This window comes from Cyprinus carpio, chromosome B12 (assembly GCF_018340385.1).
Source record: "Cyprinus carpio isolate SPL01 chromosome B12, ASM1834038v1, whole genome shotgun sequence".
NCBI classification, from domain to species: domain Eukaryota; kingdom Metazoa; phylum Chordata; class Actinopteri; order Cypriniformes; family Cyprinidae; genus Cyprinus; species Cyprinus carpio.
In genome coordinates this window covers 25065744-25089906 of record NC_056608.1, presented here as the reverse complement: position 1 = coordinate 25089906, position 24163 = coordinate 25065744, and the positions used below count along the sequence as shown (strand labels likewise).

Sequence of the window (24163 nt, the reverse complement as noted above, 5' to 3'; positions counted from 1 at the left end):
AGGTACTCCATACTGCACTTGTGATCGATATGATACCTTTTCCATCTGACCACAGTGAGAAAACACGCCGATCCAAAGACAGATGAGTCCATGAGTTTGTCATTATCATTTTGCATTTAAATGCATTGTTGATTTGACTGAGAAAGCATGCTTTTATGCATGTTTAAGCGCAGCAGCGAGTTGTGTAGAGCTGGTTTTGTCCTTGCATGTGTGTGTGTGTGTGGATCACTGTGACCTCGGCTCATCAGCTGCGCTTCTGTCTCTTGATGTGATGTGTCTGTGTGTATGGAATTAATCTCAGCGCTGCAAAAATAAGCTGCAAAAACCCATTCAGATATGAAATGCAGGCTTTACACCAGCAATTCACCATGATGAAGTCAATAAATGTGGTGTAGAAACAATTTTCACTTAAAAAAGTAAATTTCATATAACTACAAAGAAACAGCAAGTAAAATACAGTATATATACTCTGTGTATATATATATATATATATATATATATATACTTTTTTTGCAGCATTAGAGGGTACCATCATATCAGACAAAACATAAATAAACAAATATTAAATAAACCCCAATGAATAACAACTAGGTCTTTCTCCTGTGCTTGGTTTGATTTTGGTTTTGATTATGATTAACTGTTGTAACAGTATGAAATATCAATATTTATGTCTTCCAATAATCTGTCAATCAACGTCAGCAACTTTTGTTTGATGACTTTTAAGATTTAATTTTTCTTAAGATAAAGCTGAAAATGATTATCAATAAAACATTAATACAACCTGACAATACTGAAGCAAATGTCATTTTCAAAAGCATGCGTGGAGAGACATGAGAGGTATTAATATCTGACCTCAGAATCACAATCATATACTGCAAGAACCATAAAACAGAGAGAGAGTTCTGAACCTGCATGGTTTATTTGATCTGCACTGATGCTACAAAGAAACAAATACAAATAAACACAATAAAACAAACAACCTCCCGCTTCTGAATCACATCTCGCTTTCGGACAAACAAACACCTTCAGAAGAACAAACCAAGTACAGGACACTCATCTAAACCACACAAACCTACTGATCTCACTGTGTAAAAATACTAGCACCAGTCAAACAGGAACGCAAATATGAGAAAAGATGTATTCATATGCAACAATCTGGACAAGATTTGGTGGGAAACAATTATGGAGGTGAGATTTTCCTGAGTCATATAGTGAAATGAAGCCAAAACCAAAACATACTGAATATAAAACATGAAACTCCCTTCATCTAAACATCATCTCCTGGTACGAGAAAGAAACGGAAGTGTATTTGAACTGTTCATTAGTCAAGCAAAACACACAAGAGAAAGATTTCGTTTGGTGTTTCACTCCTTGGCTGAAGTCTGAGAGCGCTGGCCAATCAGAGCAGAGCGCTGAGCTGTCAATCATCGTGATGGGCGGCTGAGTGGGCGTGGCTTCGGGCGTCACTATTGCCTGATTCCTTTTAAAGGATTCACAGAAATGAGAAACGGAGGCAAGAAACACGTCAAAGTAACAAACTCCATTCAGTGTGTTGTGTTTCTGTGGAGGAGACACCAAAAACATCCACTTCCTCCAGAACGGTAAAAAGGAAAACAAAAGAAGGATTTGGGTGTGCTATTGCTCGCTCAGCTGCTCTCTGCTCTCTCTGTGATTGGAGGGCTGGTTTGGGGATGGCGTCTGGGATGGGTCTTTTATGGCAGTCAACGGAACCAGACCCTCCAAACCCGCTGCCACTCCGGCCAGACCTGACGGGAACCTGCGGGAGAGGGCAAAGGTCACCACACAGACAAGTGACCAACAGTGTTACAACTATTAAAAACAACTGGAAACTATAAAAGCAAAAAAGTTTTTGATCATTGAAATAAAGCTGAAATAAAATACAAATATAAGGTGAAAAAACTTTATGTTGAAATGTTGCCTTAGCAACTAAATAAAATATTACGTAAAACAAAATAAAAAAAACTTGTGGCCTTGGCGACTAATTGAAAAAAAAAATAGAGTAAAATATAATAAAAATAAATAAAATATTAAATTAAAAACTTAAAAATGTGAATAAAAATGTTGAAGCTGAAAAATGTAGAAAAGTTGTATGGCAACTGAATGCAATAAAATAACATAAAATAAAATATATGATGAAAAACTTAAACTTAAAAAACATAAAAGTAAATTAGAAATGTTGCAACTAACTGAAAATTAAATAAAATTAAAGATTAGATGAAAAAAATGCTGTCTTGGCAACCAAGTGAAATAAAACAAATTGAAGTACTAATATTCCTAAAATTCAAATAGAAATAAATTAAAATGTAATATTTAAAATAGAATTAAAAAAATCTAATAAAAATGACAAAAGAAAATGGCACTTAAATTTTAAATTGAAAATATAAAATATAAAAATTAAATTATAAAAAATATATAAATAAATACTATAATAGTAAATAAATAATACTGGTCTCTAAATGGTCAGATAAAATGATTTTTTTTTTTTAACTCTCCACTGTGTATTTCTAATTCAAATGTCTTTGAACATTTATTACGGTTAATATTCAGCTCTGTAGCTTATTTATTTATCATTTTATATTTCAATTTATATTTAACAATTTTTATTTTAATTTGAGTAATTTTAGTACTTCAACAAACTTTTATTTCTGTTACTTGGCAAGGCAACAGTTGTTATTTTCCTTTAAGTTATTAAGTTTCTCATCTAATATTTATTATTTATTATTTATTATTTAATATTTTTTTTCAACTTAATTTAAATGACAACAACAAAAAAGGATGCTTGCTTATAGTAATTTAAATAGAGTTTGTTTCTGGCTTAAAGCCTGTAAAGATGTAGATCTCTATAGAGGAAGGTCTAGGAAACAGGAAAGAGAGTTTATAGTGCTGTAATGAGAGCAAAAACTGAATGCTGAGCGAGGGTGTGGCTATCAGGAGTCAAAGGTCAAAGCAGCAGTGAGAGCGAGAGAGAGAGAGAGAGAGAGAGAGAGAGAGAGAGAGAGAGAGAGAGAGAGAGAGAGAGACGGGTGTCTGACATTCTTTTACCTGCTCTTGTTTTAGGCAATGATTTTGTCTTGGGGGGCGGAGCCAGTCGTGATGGCCTGTAGGGATTGGTTGACTTGGCTGTGGGAGACAAGCAAATGGGGTGGAGTTCAGAGTTAAACTCATGTCATGTGACTGTGTGGGGGTGGAGCTTATGGGGTTTAAAATGCTAATTATTCACGTTACTGGGATTGTGGTGTAACAATGAATGAAAATCAAACGTGAAGCGCTTGATAAACATTAAATATGATTGTGGTCTTACCTGTAGGCGGTGCCGTTGAGCTCAGGATGAACCTGCTTCTCCATCAGACCCCAGGAACCTGTTGACACAAAGAACTCCTTATTGACGCAGTTCCTCAGACTGTCAGGAATCCGGCCTGAGAAACAAAAAGAGAGTGTTTTAATCATCAGATCAGCTCGTGAGTGAGTAAGTGAGTGAATGAATGAATGTGAGTGAGTGAGTGAGTGAGTGAATGAATGTGAGTGAGTGAGTGAATGAATGAATGAATGTGAGTGTGTGAGTGAATGAATGAATGAGAGTGAGCGAGTGAATGAAAGTGAGTGAGTGAGTGAGTGAGTGAATGTGAGTGAGTGAGTGAGTGAGTGAATGTGAGTGAGTGAGTGAGTGAGTGAGAGAGTGAGTGAATGTGAGAGTGAGTGGTGAGTGAGAGAGTGAGTGAATGTGAGAGTGAGTGGTGAGTGAGTGAGAGAGTGAGTGAATGAATGTGAGTGTGTGAATGTGAGTGAATGAGAGTGAGCGAGTGAATGAAAGTGAGTGAGTGAGTGAGTGAGTGAATGAATGTGAGTGAGTGAGTGAATGAATCAATGAATGAATGAGAGTGAGTGAGTGAGTGAGTGAGTGAGTGAGTGAATGAATGTGAATGAGTGAGTGAGTGAATGTGAGTGAGTGAGTGAATGAGTGAGTGAGTGAATGAATGAATGTGAATGAATCAATGTGAGTGAGTGAGTGAATTAATGTGAGTGAGTGAATGAGTGAGTGAGTGAGTGAGTGAATGAATGAATGTAAGTGAATGAGTAAGTGAGTGAGTGAATAAATGTGGGTGAGTGAATGAATGAATGAATGAATGTGAGTGAGTGAGTGAGTGAATGAATGTGAGTGAGTGAGTGAATGTGAGTGAGTGAGTGAATGAATGAATGAATGAATGTGAATGAATCAATGTGAGTGAGTGAGTGAGTGAGTGAATGAATGTTAGTGAATGAGTGAGTGAGTGAATGAACGTGAGTGAGTGAATGAACGTGAGTGAGTGAGTGAGTGAGTGAGTGAGTGAGTGAGTGAGTGAGTGAATGAATATGTGTGCGTGTTGTGTGTGTTGTTTTCTTTTTATGGGTCTGTTTTTTTATGTAGAGGGACGCTTGTTTGATGTACCAGGCTGTGTGCGGCGTACAGATGAGGTTAGGAGCATCTTTCAGAGGACCCTGCGCAAAACTACACCACACACACACACACACACACACACACACACACACACAAACACAACAGAGCATTGATATCATACTGTAAAAATCATCAAAGAAATCAGTGCCTCAGTAATATTACAGGAACATTCTGAGGACTGCATTGGTGTCTTTCTGTCCATTCCCACTAAAAATATTCTCTTATGTGATGAGTTTTACAGTGGAATAATTTAGACGTTTTTGAAAAAAGTCTCTTCTGCTCATCAAGGCCGCAGTAAAAATACAGTAAAAATTTTGAAATATTATTACAATTTAAAATTGCTGTTTTCTATGTGAATCTATGTTAAAATGTAATTTATTGCTGTGATCAAACCTGATTTTCAGCTTGACAAATAAAAATACAAATATCAAATAAAATAAAATAAAATATTAGATTAAAACATAAGCTTAAAAACCAGGGCAACTGGCTGAAACAAAATGTTTATCTTTAAATACTAAAATTACTATAATTAATAATAAAATTAAAATAAATTTAAACTAAATATTTAAATGTAATAAAAATGACAAAAGCCAAAAAAATCTAATGAATTCATATAAATTAAATAAGTTTACATTCAGATACTAAGATAACTAAAACTAAAAATGAAATAAAAATAAAGCTAAATATAAAAAAGACAAAAGCCTACAAAGTTACTAAAACTTACAATAAATTAATGTGAAAACCAAAAATATACAAAAAAAAGATTCCAAAATATTAATAAAAACTATAATGTAATATAAATAATATAGTGCTGTCAAACGATTAATTGCGATTAAGCGCATCCAAAATAAAAGTTTTTGTTATTGTGTACTGTGTATTTATTATGTATATATAAACACACACACATGTACATATATATTTAAGAAAAAATATGTTACGTTTATATATTTATATATGATGTCATTTATATGAATATAAATATATACATGTAAATATTTTCAAAATATATACTGTATGTGTGTGTATTTATATATACATAATAAATATACACAGTACACACATACTTTGTAAACAAAAACTTTTATTTTGTATGCGATTAATAGTGATTTATCGTTTAACAACACTAAAATGATAAAATAGGACTAACATGGAAAGAAAAGAGTCGTGACATAGCTATATGTAAATAATTCTTTACATTAAAAATCTCCACCCACTTTTAATGACATAATTTACAAATAATCAAAATTCATCTACTTTGAATAGCCAAGGACAATTTAGACATTTAAATAAGACAGTATCATACAGAAGAATTTGTTTTAAAAAAACCTAATTACATTTACGATTTCTGCTTTTAATTCCTCTGGAAGGTTTGATGATGAACAGACTGAATGTGTTGATGTTCACCTGAAGGGTTCGGTCTCGTGGACGTCGAGAGCCGCTCCTCGTATCCGGCCCTCCTTCAGCGCCTGAGTCAGAGCCTTCTCATCCACCAGACCTCCTCGAGCCGTGTTCACCAGGAACGCCCCCTGACGCATCTGACCACACACACACAGATAGACACACAGACAGACAGACACACAGACAGACAGACACACACACACACATACACACAAAAAGAGAGACACACACAGACACGCACACACACACACACACACACACACACACACACAGACAGACAGACACACAGACAGACACACAGACAGACACACAGACAAAGACACACAGACACACAGACACACAGAGACACACACACACACACACACACACACACACACACACACACACACACACACACACACACACAATGAGGCAGAATCACTGAGACGGCCAGATTCTTTACAATCAGTTCATTCTGCTGGTAGATCATGTACACTGGAGGTCAAAAATTTGGCATAATTAAAGGGTCAGTTCACCCAAAAATGAACATTCAGTCATTAATTACTCACCCTCATGTCGTTCCAAACACTGGAGGTCAAAAGTTTGGAATAATTAAAGGGTTAGTTCACCCAAAAATGAAAATTGATGAAATGAGAGCTCTCTGTCCTCTATAGACTCACAACACAAGTTCACCCAAAAATGAAAATTCAGTCATTAATTACTCACCCTCATGTCGTTCCAAACCAGGTCCACAAATATAGTAAGGACATCAGTATGATTGTTTATATGAATTCTTTTTTTGAGCAAAGATTTCAATAATAACATAATTTATTAAGCAATTCTTCTCCCCAAGTTACCATTAAAGTAATCAGTGTGCATGCTGAAAGTAAACAGCGCTCATTACTATTTTACCGATGTCCTTACTACGCTGATCGCGGTAATATCCTTGGTGTCTATGGAGGGTCAGAGAGCTCTCGGTTTCCATCAGAAATATCTTAATTTGTGTTCCGAAGATGAACAAAGGTTCAGAACGACATGAGGGTGAGTAATTAATGACAGAATTTTCATTTTTGGGTGAACTATCCCTTTAAGATTTGTAATGTTTTAAAGTCTCTTCTGCTCACCAAGACTGAAGAGCAGCAAATCATCTTATTAGAATGATTTCTGAAGATCACGTGACACTGAAGACTGGAGTAATGATGCTGAAAATACAGCTGTGCATCACAGAAATAAATTACACTTTAACACATATTCACATGGAAAACAGCTGCTTTACATTGTAATAATATTTCACATTTTTTACAATATTTTTGATCAAATAAATGCAGCCTCGGTAAACAGAAGAGACTTCAAAAACATTAAAAATCTTAATTGCAAACTTTGACCGCCAGTGTACCCAGTGCTTTAAGTGGGCCGGTACGCACCGGTACTCAGTACCGCCACTTCCAAATATAGGTCTTGAGCGTACCGCCACCTCTCCGTGCGCCCAGAACGTGCTTTTAGCGTACCGGTACGCTCATTTGGACATCTGTTTTAATAGAGGTGTTAATCCTTTGCCTGCGCTGCCGCTTTTCAGAGCGCCCTTCATAATGCACGCTTCCTAATAGGGCTTGGGCGTCGTGACGTCATTACTTGGCGTGGCCGCCATGCTGATGGCCTCGTTTACTGCTACTCGGACTACTGCGCAGTGTGTTTAGACATACTCCCCCTCAGCCATTTGTCTTAATTTGATTAATTAAAAATCTATTTCAACCATGGTAAACCGTTTGCTGTATTGTGGGGTGTAATAGCGCAACACATAATCGCCCTTTGAAAAAAAAATGGATTAACTTGCCACTGCTTTCCTGCTTGGAGGCGCGACCACGGAGACCAAGTGAGGTATAATATCTGAATATTAATTTATATAGCTCAAGTAAACACTGAAAATAAGGGAAATTTCCTGGGCTACTCATCCAAAAAAAAACCGAAAATTTCTACATTCATCTTTCTGTTGCTGTCCCTCTGCTGACAGCAAAAATTCGTACTACAAAACTGCTGCATTAACTAAGCGAGATTGTGAAGCTATGTCTAACGTGACTTTGCTTACATTGGTGTGAAAATCGTGCTCTCACAACAACCACGCTGTTATTTAAAAAGGCCAATATCACGCTAAGGTTGCTTTCAAGTAACGTTAAGCAAAACGATGGTTTGAAAATATCTGTTTTGGTGGAAGGGCAACTGTGTAGCAACAGGACAACAGCACAGCTAACGGGATATTTTACAGGAAAATACTACAACGGGAAGACAGCGGGAAAAAAAAGAGCTCAAATACATGAGAACCCCGGAAAAAAAACGGGAGGGTTGACAGCTACTAACTAAACTTTTTAAACACATAAGTTAGTTTTAAAAGTACATGTGAATGGTTGTTAGCACTAACGGTTACTAAAGCAACTAGGCGGAGTGCAGTTTACCTTTGTCTGGATTACTGTATACTGTTTGCCGGCTTTATGATCTGCAGCTCCTTAACCCATCCATTTGTGAACTGCACATGAGACTCCAATGACTTGTAGCTTCGGAACTGTTCTGAAGTGTAGGCGCTCACAAAACAAACAAGGTAGCCGAAGATATCTGTAATGCAAAAGTGCGGCAGCAACATCGTCGTCGTGCTCCACTCTTTGTTGGGATTTTCATATGATCCAAACCGCTTAATAGTGCCGATTTTGTCCACATACCGATCCCTGGCATCCCTACTTAGCGTATCCCTGTAAATCCCACAACCTTTTCGCGATTTTTAACAGATTTTTTTTCTTTCTCCCAACTCTGTTTCTTCTCGTTCGATTCCGCTGTATGTTTACATTCACGACGCCATCAACATGGCCGCCACGTCCCATAATGCAACGCGGCGCCCAAGCCCTATTCGTCCCACCTAGAGCAGAGACTACATTACCCATACACCCTTGAGTTTTACAAGTGAAAAGCGCATGCGTCGCTTTTGCCGCTTTCAGCGTCAACAACTCAACGTGGCCGGAGAGGGTGTGTGAAACGCGCACACTCGGCTCGGTTTTAAAAATACAAATACAGTGAACAACACTTAATATGCTCTCCTGGCTTCAGACTCTGAGTACTAAAAGAACACGGTCAGAATCAGATGACTCGCTGGCTGATACCCTGTTCTACTGTTCTATGGTTATGTTATGTTTTATAATTTATTTTATTTACATTTTGTTAAAAAAAAATTTCAATACCCTTTTGCACATTTTATTTATGTTCAGTAGCTCTTTCTAAGGGTATTTTTTCAAAATCCTTTTGCACATTTTATTTATGTTCAGTAGCTCTTTCTAGCTCAAGCAAATCCACAAAATAATAAAAGGATTTATTATTTTTTATAAGGTCGTCTGTTGACTGCTGTATATAAAACCCCTTCAACATAGTTGTTGTTACCTCAGGGAATGAGGGGAGTCATCAAAAAAAAAAAAAAAAAAAAAAAAAAAAAAAAAAAAATAAAAAATATATATATATATATATATATATATATATATATATATATAGGCTATAATAGAGTACCGGCACCTCTTTTGGGCCACTTAAAGCACTGAGTGTACCTACACAAACTGATAAAGACCTGTTTGATGGTGAAGTCGTTGATGAGGTGATGGTTGTGTTCGTTCAGGTTGCAGTGCAGCGAGACGCAGTCGCTCTGATAAAGCAGGTCCTGCAGTGTGTAGACGCGCTGAACGCCCAGCGAGCGCTCCAGACCGTCCTGCAGGTACGGGTCGTAGAAGATCACGTTAAATCCAAACACTTTAGCCCTGACGGCAACGGCCTGCCCTGAACGACCTGCCACACACACACACACACACACACACACACACACACACACACACACACAGACACACAAACACACACACATTCACATGATTGATCGTTTTATAGGGAAAAAATAATACTGACTGTAAATGAGATGTGTGAGATATATTTATATATATAAAATTTCTGCATTTATTTAATAAATAATAAGATACATAATCAAATATATATATATATATATATATATATATATATATATATATATATATATATATATATATATATATATATATATATATTTACCAGGTTTATTTAAAAAAGTATCAAAATTATATATAATAATTAATATCTTTATATGAATATAATTTAAATATTTATAATTACAGTATATTATTAATGTAAATATTATTTGTATTTATCTAATTTAATTAATTATTAATTACATTTTGTATGAAAGTTATTGATAAATATATAGAGACCTCAGAATCCATACTGGATTATGCATATATAATTATTTTATAATTAAAGAATTTAAAAATTCATCACTATACTAATAATTAATAAATTCTATACATTTTTCTAATTATATGAACGTTTCCACCAACAAATTGTGATCCATAAATAACTTTCATACTAACCTTTATTCATAAATTCCAAATAAAATAAATAATAATGTTTTTATAATACATAATATTTTTTATTATTATTATTTTCCATGTTTTCATTAAGCAGCTGTGCAATAAGTAACAGCTGTTCTTGGAGTCCAGTTTCATCAGCCATGATTATTCTACTCTGTTAATTAAAATTCTAATTGTTTACAAAAAGCACACATGTAAGAAGAGGCTGACAATATATTCTTGTTTAATTAGGGACACTTAGCCTGCATTTTAAATCTTTATTTGAATGTTGCAACATTTTTATTTTTAAACCTTTATTTGAATACGGCAACATAATATCACACTCTACAATACTTCTATGAATAAATCCCTGACAGAGACTATCAGCCAATCACTGTGTGCATAGTTAATAAGCTTGATGACATCATCCATAGCAACGTGTTCAGCCCCGCCCCCTTACTCTGAGCTTAACACTTCTCTCTATTCCTTACTACAAGTTTGTCTCAGCAGCTGTGTGAATAGGTTTTAAGAAGAAACTCTTTTACTGCTGTCTTAGTGGTAAGATAAAATGTTTTGTTAATACAGACCCTGAACTGTCTCAGTAGGGAAGATCTCAACCCTTGTTACCGTGATTCAGTAAACGACTGGTTTTGACTGAAGCACAGTGATCAGTCTGAGTCTGTCGTCTCTCACCGAAGCCGATGAGTCCGAGCGTTTCTCCGCGGATGCGTGCGGCTCCGGATGCCACTTCACGGATCTGCTCCACGCTCTGAACACGCGTGCCCTCCCGCAGCGCCTGATACAGCCACGTGTTCCTGCGGTACAGATTCAACACGTGACACAGCGTCGAGTCGGCCGTCTCCTCCACCGCCGCTGACGGGATGTTACACACCGCGATCCCTGAACACACACACACACAGCTGCTCAGAAACACTGACAAAACATCATAGAAAATCAAGCAATAAGCCCCAAGAAGCTGTGGTTTACAGTGAATTTATAACAGCTAAGGTGCGTTGTTAGGCACTCCACGAAAACACCCTTAGCTGTTATAAATTCACTGTAAACCACGGTTTCATGGGGTTTATTGCTGTTATAAAACGGTTATTCCATATACATGGTACGGTTTCACAGAATAAAACAGAGCAAATAAAGTGTAATGATATTAATAAAAACAGTATTCTTCCACCAAACAATGTAGTTCCTCAGAAACAGTTGTGGTTGCAACAAAGTGGTTGCCGAGCAACACACAAACGTAAACAAAGGTGTATGTTACATTGTAGAGTAATTAACAACAGCTTCGAACGCGGCTCAACCAATCAGAATCAAGCCCCGGAACAATCCGCTTTATAAATATCAGTCGTCACTTTGTATCTCTAATAATATGATGAGATTGAAACGATCCAAATATATAATACAATGCAATCCAATGATGATTGAGAGATGAAGAAATAAAGGCTCCTCAGAAGATGTGAGATGTTCTGGAGGCTTGTGAAGATCATTCCTCCGCTGAGGAACAGTGAAAGTGAAAGTAAAGCTTCTGGAAACAAACGCTCCTCAAAAGATCCTGATGATCAGATTTGAGACTCTAAAACATGATTGATGGAGAATCAAGTAAAGCTGAGCTGCTTCAGTCTGGAAATATGACTGCAGTTATTCTGATGCTAACTTGAGAAAAATCTGTACAATTACACTAAAAGAGCTTTTACTGGATTAAAAAACTCTAAACTATCAATCAGACGAAAGAAGACATGGAGGAGATCAAAGTTTGATCCTTAGACCTTTGTATCAAATATGATACAGTATGCATAACTGTGTTAATTTGATTCTGCACTAGTTAGTGTTGATGTTCTTTACCCAGCTCTCCGGCTGCTTTAATGTCGATGTTGTCGTATCCGCTGCCGATGCGGATGATGATCCTGAGCGCTTTGAACTTCTCCAGATCTTCTCGTGTCAGTGTGATGCTGTGATACATCAGAGCTCCGATCGCCTCGTTTAACACCTGAGACACACACAAGCACAGCTCAGAGCTCATGCACGCTCATAAACAACGCTTTGATTGAGTGGATGAATGCAGTAAATTATTTTTTATATTCTGTCCTACTGATGTGTGTGTGTGTGTTCACCTTCTCGTGGATCTCCTGTGTGGACTGTGCGTCACAGAAGGCTACGGTGGCCAGATCTTTGAGGATGGGCATCTCCACCGTACAGTCCCGACCGTCCAGGAGAGCCACCAGAGGACGAGGATGCATCGGGCCATTCACGATCTGAGGCCTGATACCTGCACGCACACACACACACACACACACATACAAAGGTGAATTTCAGTGCTTTGACATGATATATGATTCATCAAGAATATAATGATTGCATAAAATAAATTATGAATTATAAAATTATTTTTCAATTCAACAACCAGTAAGCACGCACACACTCACACACACACACACACACACACACACAAATGCGCACATGCACGCGCACACACACACACATACCTCAGCCTCCAAAAGCACTTAAGGAGATTTCAGAGCATCTGATTTCAACCCAGTGACATCATACAGGAAGTGCAGATTAAGATGAGGGAGAACGAGCCAATCAGAGTCTGAATCCGAAATAGCACAATACTCGTGCAGTATACAGAGACAGCAGAAACAGTACGAGCAGTATCTTAGTGTGCTGTTCCAAACACAGCGTTTATCTGTCTGTTTGGAAAACTGTTACTAGCACATTTCTGTGCCATTCTGGGAAAAATGCATCTGTCAGGAACATAAATGTGATTGATATTACAGCAATTTTCCAGTACATTGTGAATCACATAAATTCTAAATTTGAAACAGTATTTGAAAAAATCATTAAAAACTGTGTACTCTTGAATGAACTATCATAACGAAGCACTGTGAATGGCATAATTGATCAACAGTTAAACCGTTTTTGCCCTCTTATCAAATGTTTTTCCATTAAAATACATTTTTATGACCTTACATGAATTCTCTTGACCAAAATCATCACTGAATTTAATTTCACTACAGCATGACAGCTTAGCAGTAAGCTAAATGAACAGTGTTGTCCAAAACCCATCAATAATTCTTATTTTTAAGTATTTGTTGTGTTCACCTGACACATATTAAGAAATTACTGCCACTGGAACGTGTTTGCAGTTTGTCCATATTAAATAAAAATGATAAATAATAACTGAATTATCAATATGATTCATTCAATAACAACAAACACACACAATACTGACTACTGATTATTTCAAACCTACAAAGTCAAATTTTCTGATTATAAAGTGAGTGTGTGCATCTTTATTTTCAGTGAATGCCACTTGATTTGAACTTGTATATCTGTAATGCATGACGTTCAGACATTGTTAAGTATGACCTGAATACTTTTGGGGTGTCACTGTATAACAAATGAAGAGAGAGGCTAAAAACTTATGATTAAAAAATAAAAATGAAAAAAGAGCAAAAGAGGGTGACACACAGTCAGTGTAGATATTAAATATCCAGGAGCCCTTCCATTTACAACGCATGAATTATTCATCCAGAGACACAGACAAACATCTAAATCATCATTAAACGCCACAGAACAGGTTTATTTAGAAGCATGCAGATGAATGTCTTTGACTGAAAAAACTCAAACTCGGCCTGATCTGACCTGAAAAGCGAGCGATATAAACTCACATCTCACTGAGGAACCTTGTGGGATCTATACTTAAGATTACATAACCACACACACACACCCCCCCACACACACACACACACACACACACACACACATCTTTAATCGCTTCAGTCTTTCTACAGGACACAAACTGACTCATCCCGCTGCACAAATAAGCTAATTTAACCTTCCATACTTGTCTTCACTACCCATAATTCACCACAGCCACAGGTGTTCTGGGCGTAAGCAGGTTTAGATGATCCTCCAGCAGGTCACGTGTCTCTCTCTCTCTCTCTCTCTCACACACACACACACACACACGTGTCACTGACCTGCGGCGAGCTCCATCCGGTGGTCAAACTGATCAGTGTGTGTTTGTCGGTGAGCGGCGGACACTGCTCTGTTTAACAGCACCTTTAATAAACTACTTATGAAACCAACCAACCGAGAGAGTTTAAGACTACCAGCAGCCAGAGCAGAGCACCGCCCTCACAGCGCACACACACACACACACACACACACATACAAGCACAACACACACACACACACACACACACACACACACACACGCACACACAAACGCACACCACACACCCACACACCACATCTCACACACACTCAGAACACGCACGGCACACGTCTCACACACACACATCGCTCACACACACACACACACACACACACACACATGGCAACGAACACATGCACACACACACACACATGCACGAACACATGCACACACACACACACACACACACACACACACACACACACACACACACACACACACACTCTTGAGTTTGTAAAATGTGTTTGTACACATGCATTCATTAGGATGATGATATGTTTGTTTCTAAATAAAATGCACACAAATGTCTAGCTGTCCTCATTTACACACATTATCTGTGTGATTACAATGTAATTAAAATGGATCAGCTAATGACACATACCGTAAGGAAAGAAAGAAAGAAAGAAAGAAAGAAAGAAAGAAAGAAAGAAAGAAAGAAAGAAAGAAAGAAAGAAAGAGAAAGCAAGTTAGAAAAAAGAAAGATAGCAGGAGAGGAATGAAGGAAGAAACAAAGAACGTGTTCATAGTGAAGTATTATTCCTCTGATGAAACGCACTGAATTTTAATGTAATCCGGCACGTTTAATCAATATTGCAATGTTGTCTTGTGAGCATTTTGTTAGCCTAGCATTTAAGATTATTGCAATGTTTTTTCAACACCAAAAGAACTAACATTATTTGTAACCATATTTCAATGTTGAAAGTCAGTCAGGTGTCAGCTGTAACAGAACTCATGTACACATCAGATCTGCCACCAGCCTCCTGAACAACCTTCAGCCTGACAAACTCCTCGTGCATTTAACACACAGAAGAGCCTGAGAGAATTTCTCTTAAAATGTCAAGAGAGTTTTCTAGAGACTCTCAGTGTGTGTCTCCAGTCGAGAGAATCTAACACGTTCTCAGAGGACTGTGTCTCTGCAGATCCTATTAACACTAATGAGATTTTAGGCTCTTAGACTCTGATTAGGCCTGCAGTGAGATACAGTGCTCAGCTCAAACTGTAAAAACACACCTTCAATCTTAGTAAAAGTTTTCTAAAGAAAAACTCTGATAAACTACAGACACTTGAAAAATTTACTTTTAAGGAAGAGTAAAAATACTTCACTATTGTCACTTCGCCTCTGCTAAAAACAAGGAATATGTAGAGTACATTTGAAGCAAAAGCAAAGAATAAAAATTGCCTAAACATCAACAAGCACAAACCCAAAACTACACTGTAAAAAATTACCGTGAATTTAATGGTACTGTAAAGTCTGTAAAAATGCTACAGTAAAAACCTGTTAAATGGTTAACAATAAGTTCCCCTATTATATACGGTGAAAAACTGAATTGGACATTACATGCACCGTTTTTGGAAGTGAAAAAGGATGTATAATTTACAGTAAATAACCGTAAATTGACATTCCCAGAATTCCCTGCGTTACAATTAAAAGTTGATGTTTTTATGTTGAAATAACTCTGTTTCTTCTTAGTTTTTTTTTCTTATCGGTTTTGTACATTAGGGTTGTATGTTACAGCCAATGTTGTTAAATTGATGTTTATTGCATTATTTCAGTCACCATTATGGTGTTTAGTGTTTGTGTGAATGATACTGTGCACCTTCTAAATATGTTAGTTTTTAAAAGCTGCTTGTGATTGGCTTTGGTTCAGATTTCAATACTTCAATAATTTGGTATATTACGGTATTTAAATGTAAATTTAAGTTAAAACCTAAAATGTTGCTACTGTATTTTTTATGGTAAGATTCTGGCAACCACAGCTGCCGTTTTTTTGTAATGTAAATTTTACTTTTTTTCTACTATGTATGTTAAGGTAAAACTAGTCAAGAGAGATGTAAGAGACAGCCAAAAAAGACAGAAATAAGGTTGTTACTTGTGTCAGGTGAAGCCATGGTGGATACAATGACCGGAGGTCCGGTTCTCCGGGTTTGTTTGTTGTTAGGATTATGGGACTGCGGCTGGAGGGCTGAAGATGCTGGAAGGATGGCACTCTCCACAGGCGCTGCTCCCTTGCGCATTAACTGAGGGCTGTGATGGGGGCTATGAGAAGGAGAGAGAGGAGGAAGGTTCGGAGGGCGCTTCATCAGCTCCATAGGGCTGTATGTAGTGGAGAAGGTCTTGGGAGGTTGTTGTTGAGCGGACATGGCCAGGCCGGTGTGGGCATTGTACAAAGGTCGTGTTTGAGTGGCGTAGCCCCCGGGACTGACTGGAAGACCTCCGGTTGAGCGAACCCCAGGATATGTTGCGGTTTCGAGGAGATGCTGAGATGGAGCGCTGCTCGGCCGCTGACCGAGAAACTCTCCCATTCTAGGAGAGATGGACTGCAGGGTGCTGGGAGGCTGTTGCATGAGGTTTCCATCCGCTGCCTGAGACTGCATATAGAGATCATTCCGATGGCTGAAGCTGTTAGAACGACCTCGCATAACCACAGCACCGGTTGCTCCCGTCTTGCAATTGAGCACCACTCGAGAAAGCACTCGTGCTTGGCCCAAATTGGGAGCGACGGAGCGGACGTCGTGGTCTTCCATCATAGCAAGCATGGAGGTAGAATCAAACCCTTGCTGTAGGAGAAGAGTTATAGTGCTTTCCGACAGACCCTCGGAGCGCAGGAGAGCTAGAAAACTGGGATCCACGGTTCTCTTGGGGTCGACAGTGACGGCCGCCGGAGGGTGGTGAGCGGCGCCTGGATCGTAAGCAGGGTCGTAAGGCATCCTTTGAGTTGATACGGAGCCGTAAGTAGGGTTCCCTCGAGGAAGAGTCCCATCCATGACTGAAGCTGTAGGGTCCACTACTATGCAGGTGGATCCAGAGTCCAGAGGAAGGCCGTTGGCGTCGCTGTACACGGAGTGTTCTGCTGGAGATCTGGATTCAACGCCGAAGCAAGCCGGCGAAGCGGCTCTACTGTGAATACGCTGGCTGTCTGGGATCATCTTGATGGCTAGAGAATCCCTGTACAAGCGGCTGATCTCATGAGCCGAGGGAGGAGGAGGAGGAGGTCCGGGCGTAGGACCAGGTGTAGTTGCTCTAGCTTGCCCTTGATCCCAAGCGTTCCTGACCCCTCCTGTGGCCAGGCCATAATGCGAGCCTGATCTGCTCAGCATGTGCTGGTTTCCTTTATAAAAGCCCTGCAGATCTTCAGGTGTCTGGGCCGATCGAGCATCAAAAGGGTAGTAATCCTGAGTAGGAACGGTGCCACGAACAGCCATGAAGCTGCTGCAGAAACTGCTGTTTGTTTCAGTGGAAGCAACCCATTAGCCAACAGAAATCGTGTTTGAGTGCAAACGCTCGTACACTACAGAACGAAAGCCTAATGTTTAGTGAATGCATGCACGGGTGAGGAAAGAAGAGAGGACGGTTGTGAAGCAGGTGTTTGATTTCACTTCTCATGTTTCCCTATGGATGTGTAAGGGAGGGAGGTAACATTTCACCTGATCTCTAGCCAACATTTCTTTTTTGCATTACTGGCAGGTAAACCCTAAATTATTCAGCATCGGAAACATAAGCAAGTCAGACAGAAGAAGAATAGGACAAAACAACAGCTCCACAAACTTACCAACTTTTAACAGCAAGGACACACTTTACGTCTATACACACACCGGATTCTGAATGCTTTCAGCCATCGGGTTTTGATTTGAAGGGAAAGATGTGAAAAAAGAGGGAAAACAGAAGGACAGTGTATTGTAAAAGGGCTTGTGCTAATCCAAAGGGGTTTATCCTTCCCTACAGCACCGAGAGATTAGTCCAAATATAATAAAAACTTATTAATACCTGTGTTTTTTTTTATTGTTGTTATATATGTGTGTTTTGGGTTAATTCATTTCAAGTGGTGCTACACAGGTTGCTTCACTTTGTATTTTTATTTTTCCTATTTTTTTTTAAACAATGACCTCTATGCATTGGTATCACAAAACCAAAGGAAGTTAACCCTAACCCTAACCCTAGTCTGGAAATATCTGCAAGAACAGCCCAACAAACATAAACATATCTGACAGCAGCTCCCTGAAAATAGAGCCGATGCTTCTTTTACGGCAAAACCTTAAAATAAACCCAGCAGACCAAAAACACATCTCCAGTGACTGTTCTAATGCTTACGGAGTGGAACGGTATTACCATAATCACATTACCACAGACTTTATACAAACATTATACAGATAGATTTCATAAAAACATGTGCATGATGATGTTCAAAACATGCATGCACTTTTTATTCTTAGAATCATCAGTGAAGCATGAGCAGATGGAATGAAAATGTACAAATACGATACGAATTCATGCAAATTAGTCAATAAAATTTAAAATAGTTACAAATTGCCATGAGAATGTGTTGGAAAACCCTAAGGAAGATTTAGAGTTTGGCCTCTTTTAATGTGGACCAGTGAACAACCACCCAGCTAATGTTTTTTGAAAGTTATATACGTATTAGCACAAAATATTCTTAAAATAAAGTTTATGAAACTTTCTTATAAATGTATGAATATATATATTATATATATATACTATATATATATATATATATATATATATATATAACACACACACACACACACACACACGTTTTTATACTATTAAGAGAAAAGATTCTTGGATCAAAATTCGAAATGATGTTATTTGTACTTTTACCTTTAAATAATGTTATAATCATGACAAGAAACCGGGAAGGTTTAATGTTTTTATCATATCAAAAATAAACATTCAAATAATATTATATTTTGGATGAAATAAAGTCAGTAGAATGTTGTAAAAAAAATAAATAAAAATTTTTGTAACCTTTAATTTTAGAATCACATCAAGAAAACTGGACATTGTAATGTTTTTAGAAATTTAACATTCAAATAAAGTTATATTTTGGGTTAAATAAATAAAAAAATAATATTTGAATAATGTTATATTTTGGTTAAAAAATAAAGTTAGAATGTTCTAACAAACGTTTTTGTACCCTTTAAATAACAGTCTAATTACGACAAGAAAACGGTACATTTTAACCTTTTAGAAACATTTTAAAACAATGATCCCACAACGTTTTTAAACATTTTAACATACTTGGAATATTTAAAATTAATATTAAAATAACTTTATATTTTGGGTAAAAATAAAGTTAGTAGAATGTTGTAAAAAGTTGGAACTAAAACTGAAATGAAAATAAATCAAACCTCAATAGGAATATTTAAAGAAATAATAAAAAAAAAGTTTTTTTTTTCTTTAGAGAAACTGTGTGGGGAGATCTTATTTAATGCACATATTAAAATGAAGAAAGTACATTTTATCTAAAAATAATATGAAAACAAAATTTAAAAAGAAAAGCTATTTTAAAATATTAATCAGTATATAAATAGTGCTAAAATAACACTGATTCCAATTCAAGTTCCTGCATGTTGTGATTGATTCGATTCAAATTCACATTCATAAATTTAAAGAGAGCCTATTGTTAAATTCTGAATTTTGCACAACCCTGCTAAAAATAAACAAATAAATAAAATAAATATGTTAAATAAATAATCAAGTCTGAATAAGTTGTGGTGTGTTTGTTTTATTTTATACAGAATTATTCATTTTTTTTCAAAACCGTGTGAAAAGATTCAGTCTGGGCCTGAAAATGAAGCAGATTGAGATCATGAGCAGAATAAAAGAGTCTCACCTTCACAGATTCTGTCAAGTCGTTGTCTCTTGACTTTGTGTTTGTCGGTCAGAGCCATGCTGACACACACACACACACGTGCGTCTGTCTCTCACGTCTAACACACTGAAGATCCGGTCGAGCGGGGCATCACCCCTCAGAACACCTACATTAAACACACAAAAACACACGATTAGAGCCAGGACACAACATACTAAACTTTCCTTGTCGCACAGTTTCTGAAAGCTGACGCTCAAACAGTAGAAGCACACACCAAACCTACAAAACCAGACACTAATTCTCAGACTTTGACTCAGTTTTAGTTTCATAAAACACTTTTTGCAAAAACACAACACACAGTTCTCTATTTAACACACACACATCTAACAGGAATTAATATTATGGCAAAGGTGTTTGCAGATGTTTGCTTTTGAGATGTGTTTGTGATATTTTGAACGCAGTGCTTTGTTTTGCGAGAGATGTGAAGCATTTTGCATTTTGTGTGCAATTCTTGGATTTATGTGTAAAGTTCTGAAAAAAAGAGGCAAAGATTTAAAAATGTGTGTAAGCAGCTGAAAAAAAACTGTAATGCAACAGCATCTTGAGTGTAATGATACACAGTGACCAGCAGAGGACAGTGAGACTCACATGACGAGATCTGAGCATCCACTCAAAGAGGTCAAACACACACACACACACACACACACACACACACTCTCTCTCTCTCTCACACACACACTCATACACACTTCCTCTTTCCCTCTCTCAAACATACACACACACACTCTCAAACACTTGAGGATTTCCAGAAGCAAACACACATTCATTAAGTGAGACAAAGACACGTGTGTGTGTGTGTGTGTGTGTTTGTGTGTGTGTGTGTGTGTTTGTGTGTGTGTGTGTGTGTGTCAGTGGAATTGTTGATGTGTGTGAATAATTTAAAAGGTCAAACCACCTGCAGATTGAAATCCTCTTTAGATGCTCCGACATATTTCAGACACAGAAAATAAGGAAACACATTATTGAAGAACGGTGGATTAAGGAAGGGAGGAGGTGTGATGAGGCGTGTGCTGTGGGATATTCATGTGATATTAAAATTATGTAGTCAACATCTGACGTTCAGAAACATCATCACTGCCATGTGATTATCAGCAAAACCATGCTATTTGTGACCTGATATCACAGGATTTCGTATCAGTTCATTTGAAAATGTTATTGCTAAACTTTCAGTCTCGAAGTAACTGGCCATAACCATATAGACATACAGGGACTGCCATAGGGAGATGTTTCCTAATTCATAATTCCCTAATATTAATATTAATACTAAAAATAAATTAAATATTGGTTTTGCAGTGGCTGAAAATAGAATAGAATAAAATAAAATAAAATACTAAAAAAAAGTATTATTTGTATCTCATTCAGTTTTGGTTAGCCTTGAAAAACATCACATATTACACCTTAAATAAAATAAAATAAAATAAAATAAAATAAATAAAATAAAATAAAATAAAATAAAATAAAATAAAATAAAATAAAATAAAATAAAATAAAATAAAATATTATTTGTATCTCATTCAGTTCTGGTTAGCCTTGAAAAACATCACATATTACACCTTAAATAATTTTAAATAAAATAAAATAAAATAAAAAATAAAATAAAATACAAATAAATAAAATAAAACATAAACTAAAATAAATAAAATACAATAAAATAAAATAAAATAAAATAATAAAATAAAATAAAATAAAATAAAATAAAATAAAATAAAATAAAATAAAAACATTTCATTGTATTTTATTGTATCTCATTCAGTTCTATTGAGCCTTAAAAAAACAACACACATTAAACCTTAATAAAATTATGAAATAAACTTCAACTATGACCATCTTAACCCCGTCAGCATGCAGTGACAGACCTGTAAAACACAACACTGACCGCAAAAAACACAGAACGGTGAAGTAAATGCGTTGAGAAACTGCTGTGAGGTGAGCGAGTGTGAATAAAAGAGCTGATCTCCCACAAACACAGAGAAACAGCCATCCATCACACTGATCCTGGAACAGCAGCACCACACAGACCTCCAAAACCTGAGTAACTAGAGATACTGAACCAGCCCGAGGGGTTAATCATCATCACCGGTTCAGATCTTAAAGCCTTCAGTCAGAAGTTCAGCGAACACATCAGTGCTTCTGAACGAACTGCTGCTCACAACACCATTGATTCAGTGAGGAATTCACTAGAACACGGATGAAAGGAACACCATTTGACAGATTACATCTACACAAACATCTCTTTTAAACAGAAATGATGTTTACTCACAGAAAGTGCAGCAGTAATCACTACACACAAACAAATGAGCTTCATTTACATCAAAAGCAGGGGCTTGCACTTGTTTTATTTAATGCATTATAAAATTCTTCAATCTTTTTACAAAAAAGATTCAAATGTCATAAAAATTATTAATTTTGTTGTGTTTTGTCATTTTTAGTTTTTTACGTATAAAGGTAAAAAAAACATACTTTGTATTTAAGAAATGTTAGATTATTCAGTTTATTCATTTATTTTACACTAAACCAAATAATTAAAATAGGTGGAATATATATATATATATATATATATATATATATATTAATATAGTATATATATATATTATTTATCTATTTTTCAGTTAACATTTTATTTTAAGTAACACATTTTAACCCATTTTTATGATTTTACCAGGGAAAAAATGAAATAAAATAAACATTAACTGAAATAAAATTAATTATTTAAAAATTAATATATTATAAAACAAACTGAAAAAAGACAAAAAAAAATTAATTACTAAAATTTTAAAATGAAATTGAAAATGAATAAAAAAATATATCTAATTCAAAATATTAATAAAAACTATAATGATACTAAAATAACACTTGGCACGAAATAAGTTATAATAATTATTAATGGCATTGCTTTGAAACTGAACTACACTGTTGCCTATTTAAAAAAATGTTCCTATTACTGTAAAGCTGTATTTATATCTGTATTGTATAAATAAACGTAACGACAAATCAAAGAGAGCTGCTCACATTTGATACAATCAGTTTTAATGTTAAAACACAAACGTCCTCTAAATGCACAGGATCCTCAAGAACACACTAAGACACCTTGACCTTTCCAAACAGCACCTCTGGTCTCCTTGACCTGGTCATGACCTCTGAGAGGCGGAGGGTTCAGAGGTCACCATCCTGAGAGATTGAGACACTTTATTACACTCAAGTGAAGCGTACAGGATGCTGCTGAGCTGTCACAGTAAAATATCTCTATCCTCCTTTAGCCACATTTACAAGATGAGAGACTGGAATAAAACACAAACCAGCCAAAAATGAGTGATTCTGGCCATGAAATATCTGAATGCATGTGTCAGGAAAGAGCAGAAATACTGAAGAACTCCGGTCGGAGGAGAAAATCAAGAGTCCCCACATTTTTATCTTGTCCTATTAAAGTGAAAGCCCTGCTTTCCTGCTGCGGCACATAAAGCTGTCGACCCGGGGCTGATTTATCCAACCATCGCAACGCCTCCAATTAATTTTCTGTGTTGCTGGAGCTGTAAATGTAGCAGTGAAACTGCTGAGTCCAGTTAATGCAGGAGCCACTAATAACAGGCAAAGCTCCCAGTGATTAATATGATTCATTACTGACCTCTGAGCTCCTGACTCCAGGAAAACTCAAAAACACACACATTTCTGCATCTACATGTAGAAAACATACAGCAGAGAGAGAATATATTTTGCCAGAATAATTTTGTAAAAATGTACAGAACAACCTGTAAATATTTCAGTTTAAAACTGTAATTTAATAGAAAAATGGCAACTACCTCATGTGAAGAGTCACCCAGGGAATTCTGGGAATGTCTGTTTACGGTTTTCCACTGTAAATTATAAGATGATAAGTACATTTTTTAAATAAAAAAGTACAAATGTAAAATATCTAGTTTCTATTACATCACATCATTACATTTTATAGTACTGTACTGTTGCATGTTATTTATTTAAATCAAGTGTTTTATTTATTTATTTAATTATTTATTTACGTATTCATCTA

The 24163-nt window shown here is 36.5% G+C and overlaps 1 protein-coding gene across 1 annotated transcript; it reads right to left on the bottom strand.

Annotated features, from left to right (window-relative positions):
* Positions 1-895: 895 nt before the first annotated feature.
* On the bottom strand, positions 896-18166 carry LOC109104352. The gene is made up of 10 exons (XM_042734805.1): positions 16339-18166; positions 12360-12514; positions 12091-12235; positions 10930-11136; positions 9435-9649; positions 5861-5991; positions 4380-4507; positions 3323-3437; positions 3064-3141; positions 896-1777 (listed from the first exon to the last, which is right to left on the bottom strand). Exons 1-9 carry the CDS (start codon positions 17669-17671, stop codon positions 3075-3077), a joined length of 2496 nt encoding a protein of 831 aa, XP_042590739.1. The 5' UTR covers positions 17672-18166; the 3' UTR covers positions 896-1777; positions 3064-3074.
* Between the last annotated feature and the right edge of the window lie 5997 nt (positions 18167-24163).

Coding starts and splice junctions, on each gene's coding strand:
- LOC109104352 (XM_042734805.1), bottom strand. CDS start 17,671: ATGGCTGTTCGTGGCACCGTTCCTACTCAGGATTACTACCCTTTTGAT. Junction 12,236..12,359: donor CACAGGAGATCCACGAGAAG/GTGAACACACAC, acceptor TGTGTGTCTCAG/GTGTTAAACGAGGCGATCGG. Junction 3,438..4,379: donor GAAAACAACACACACAACAC/GCACACATATTC, acceptor TTTGTTTCTCAG/GCCGGATTCCTGACAGTCTG.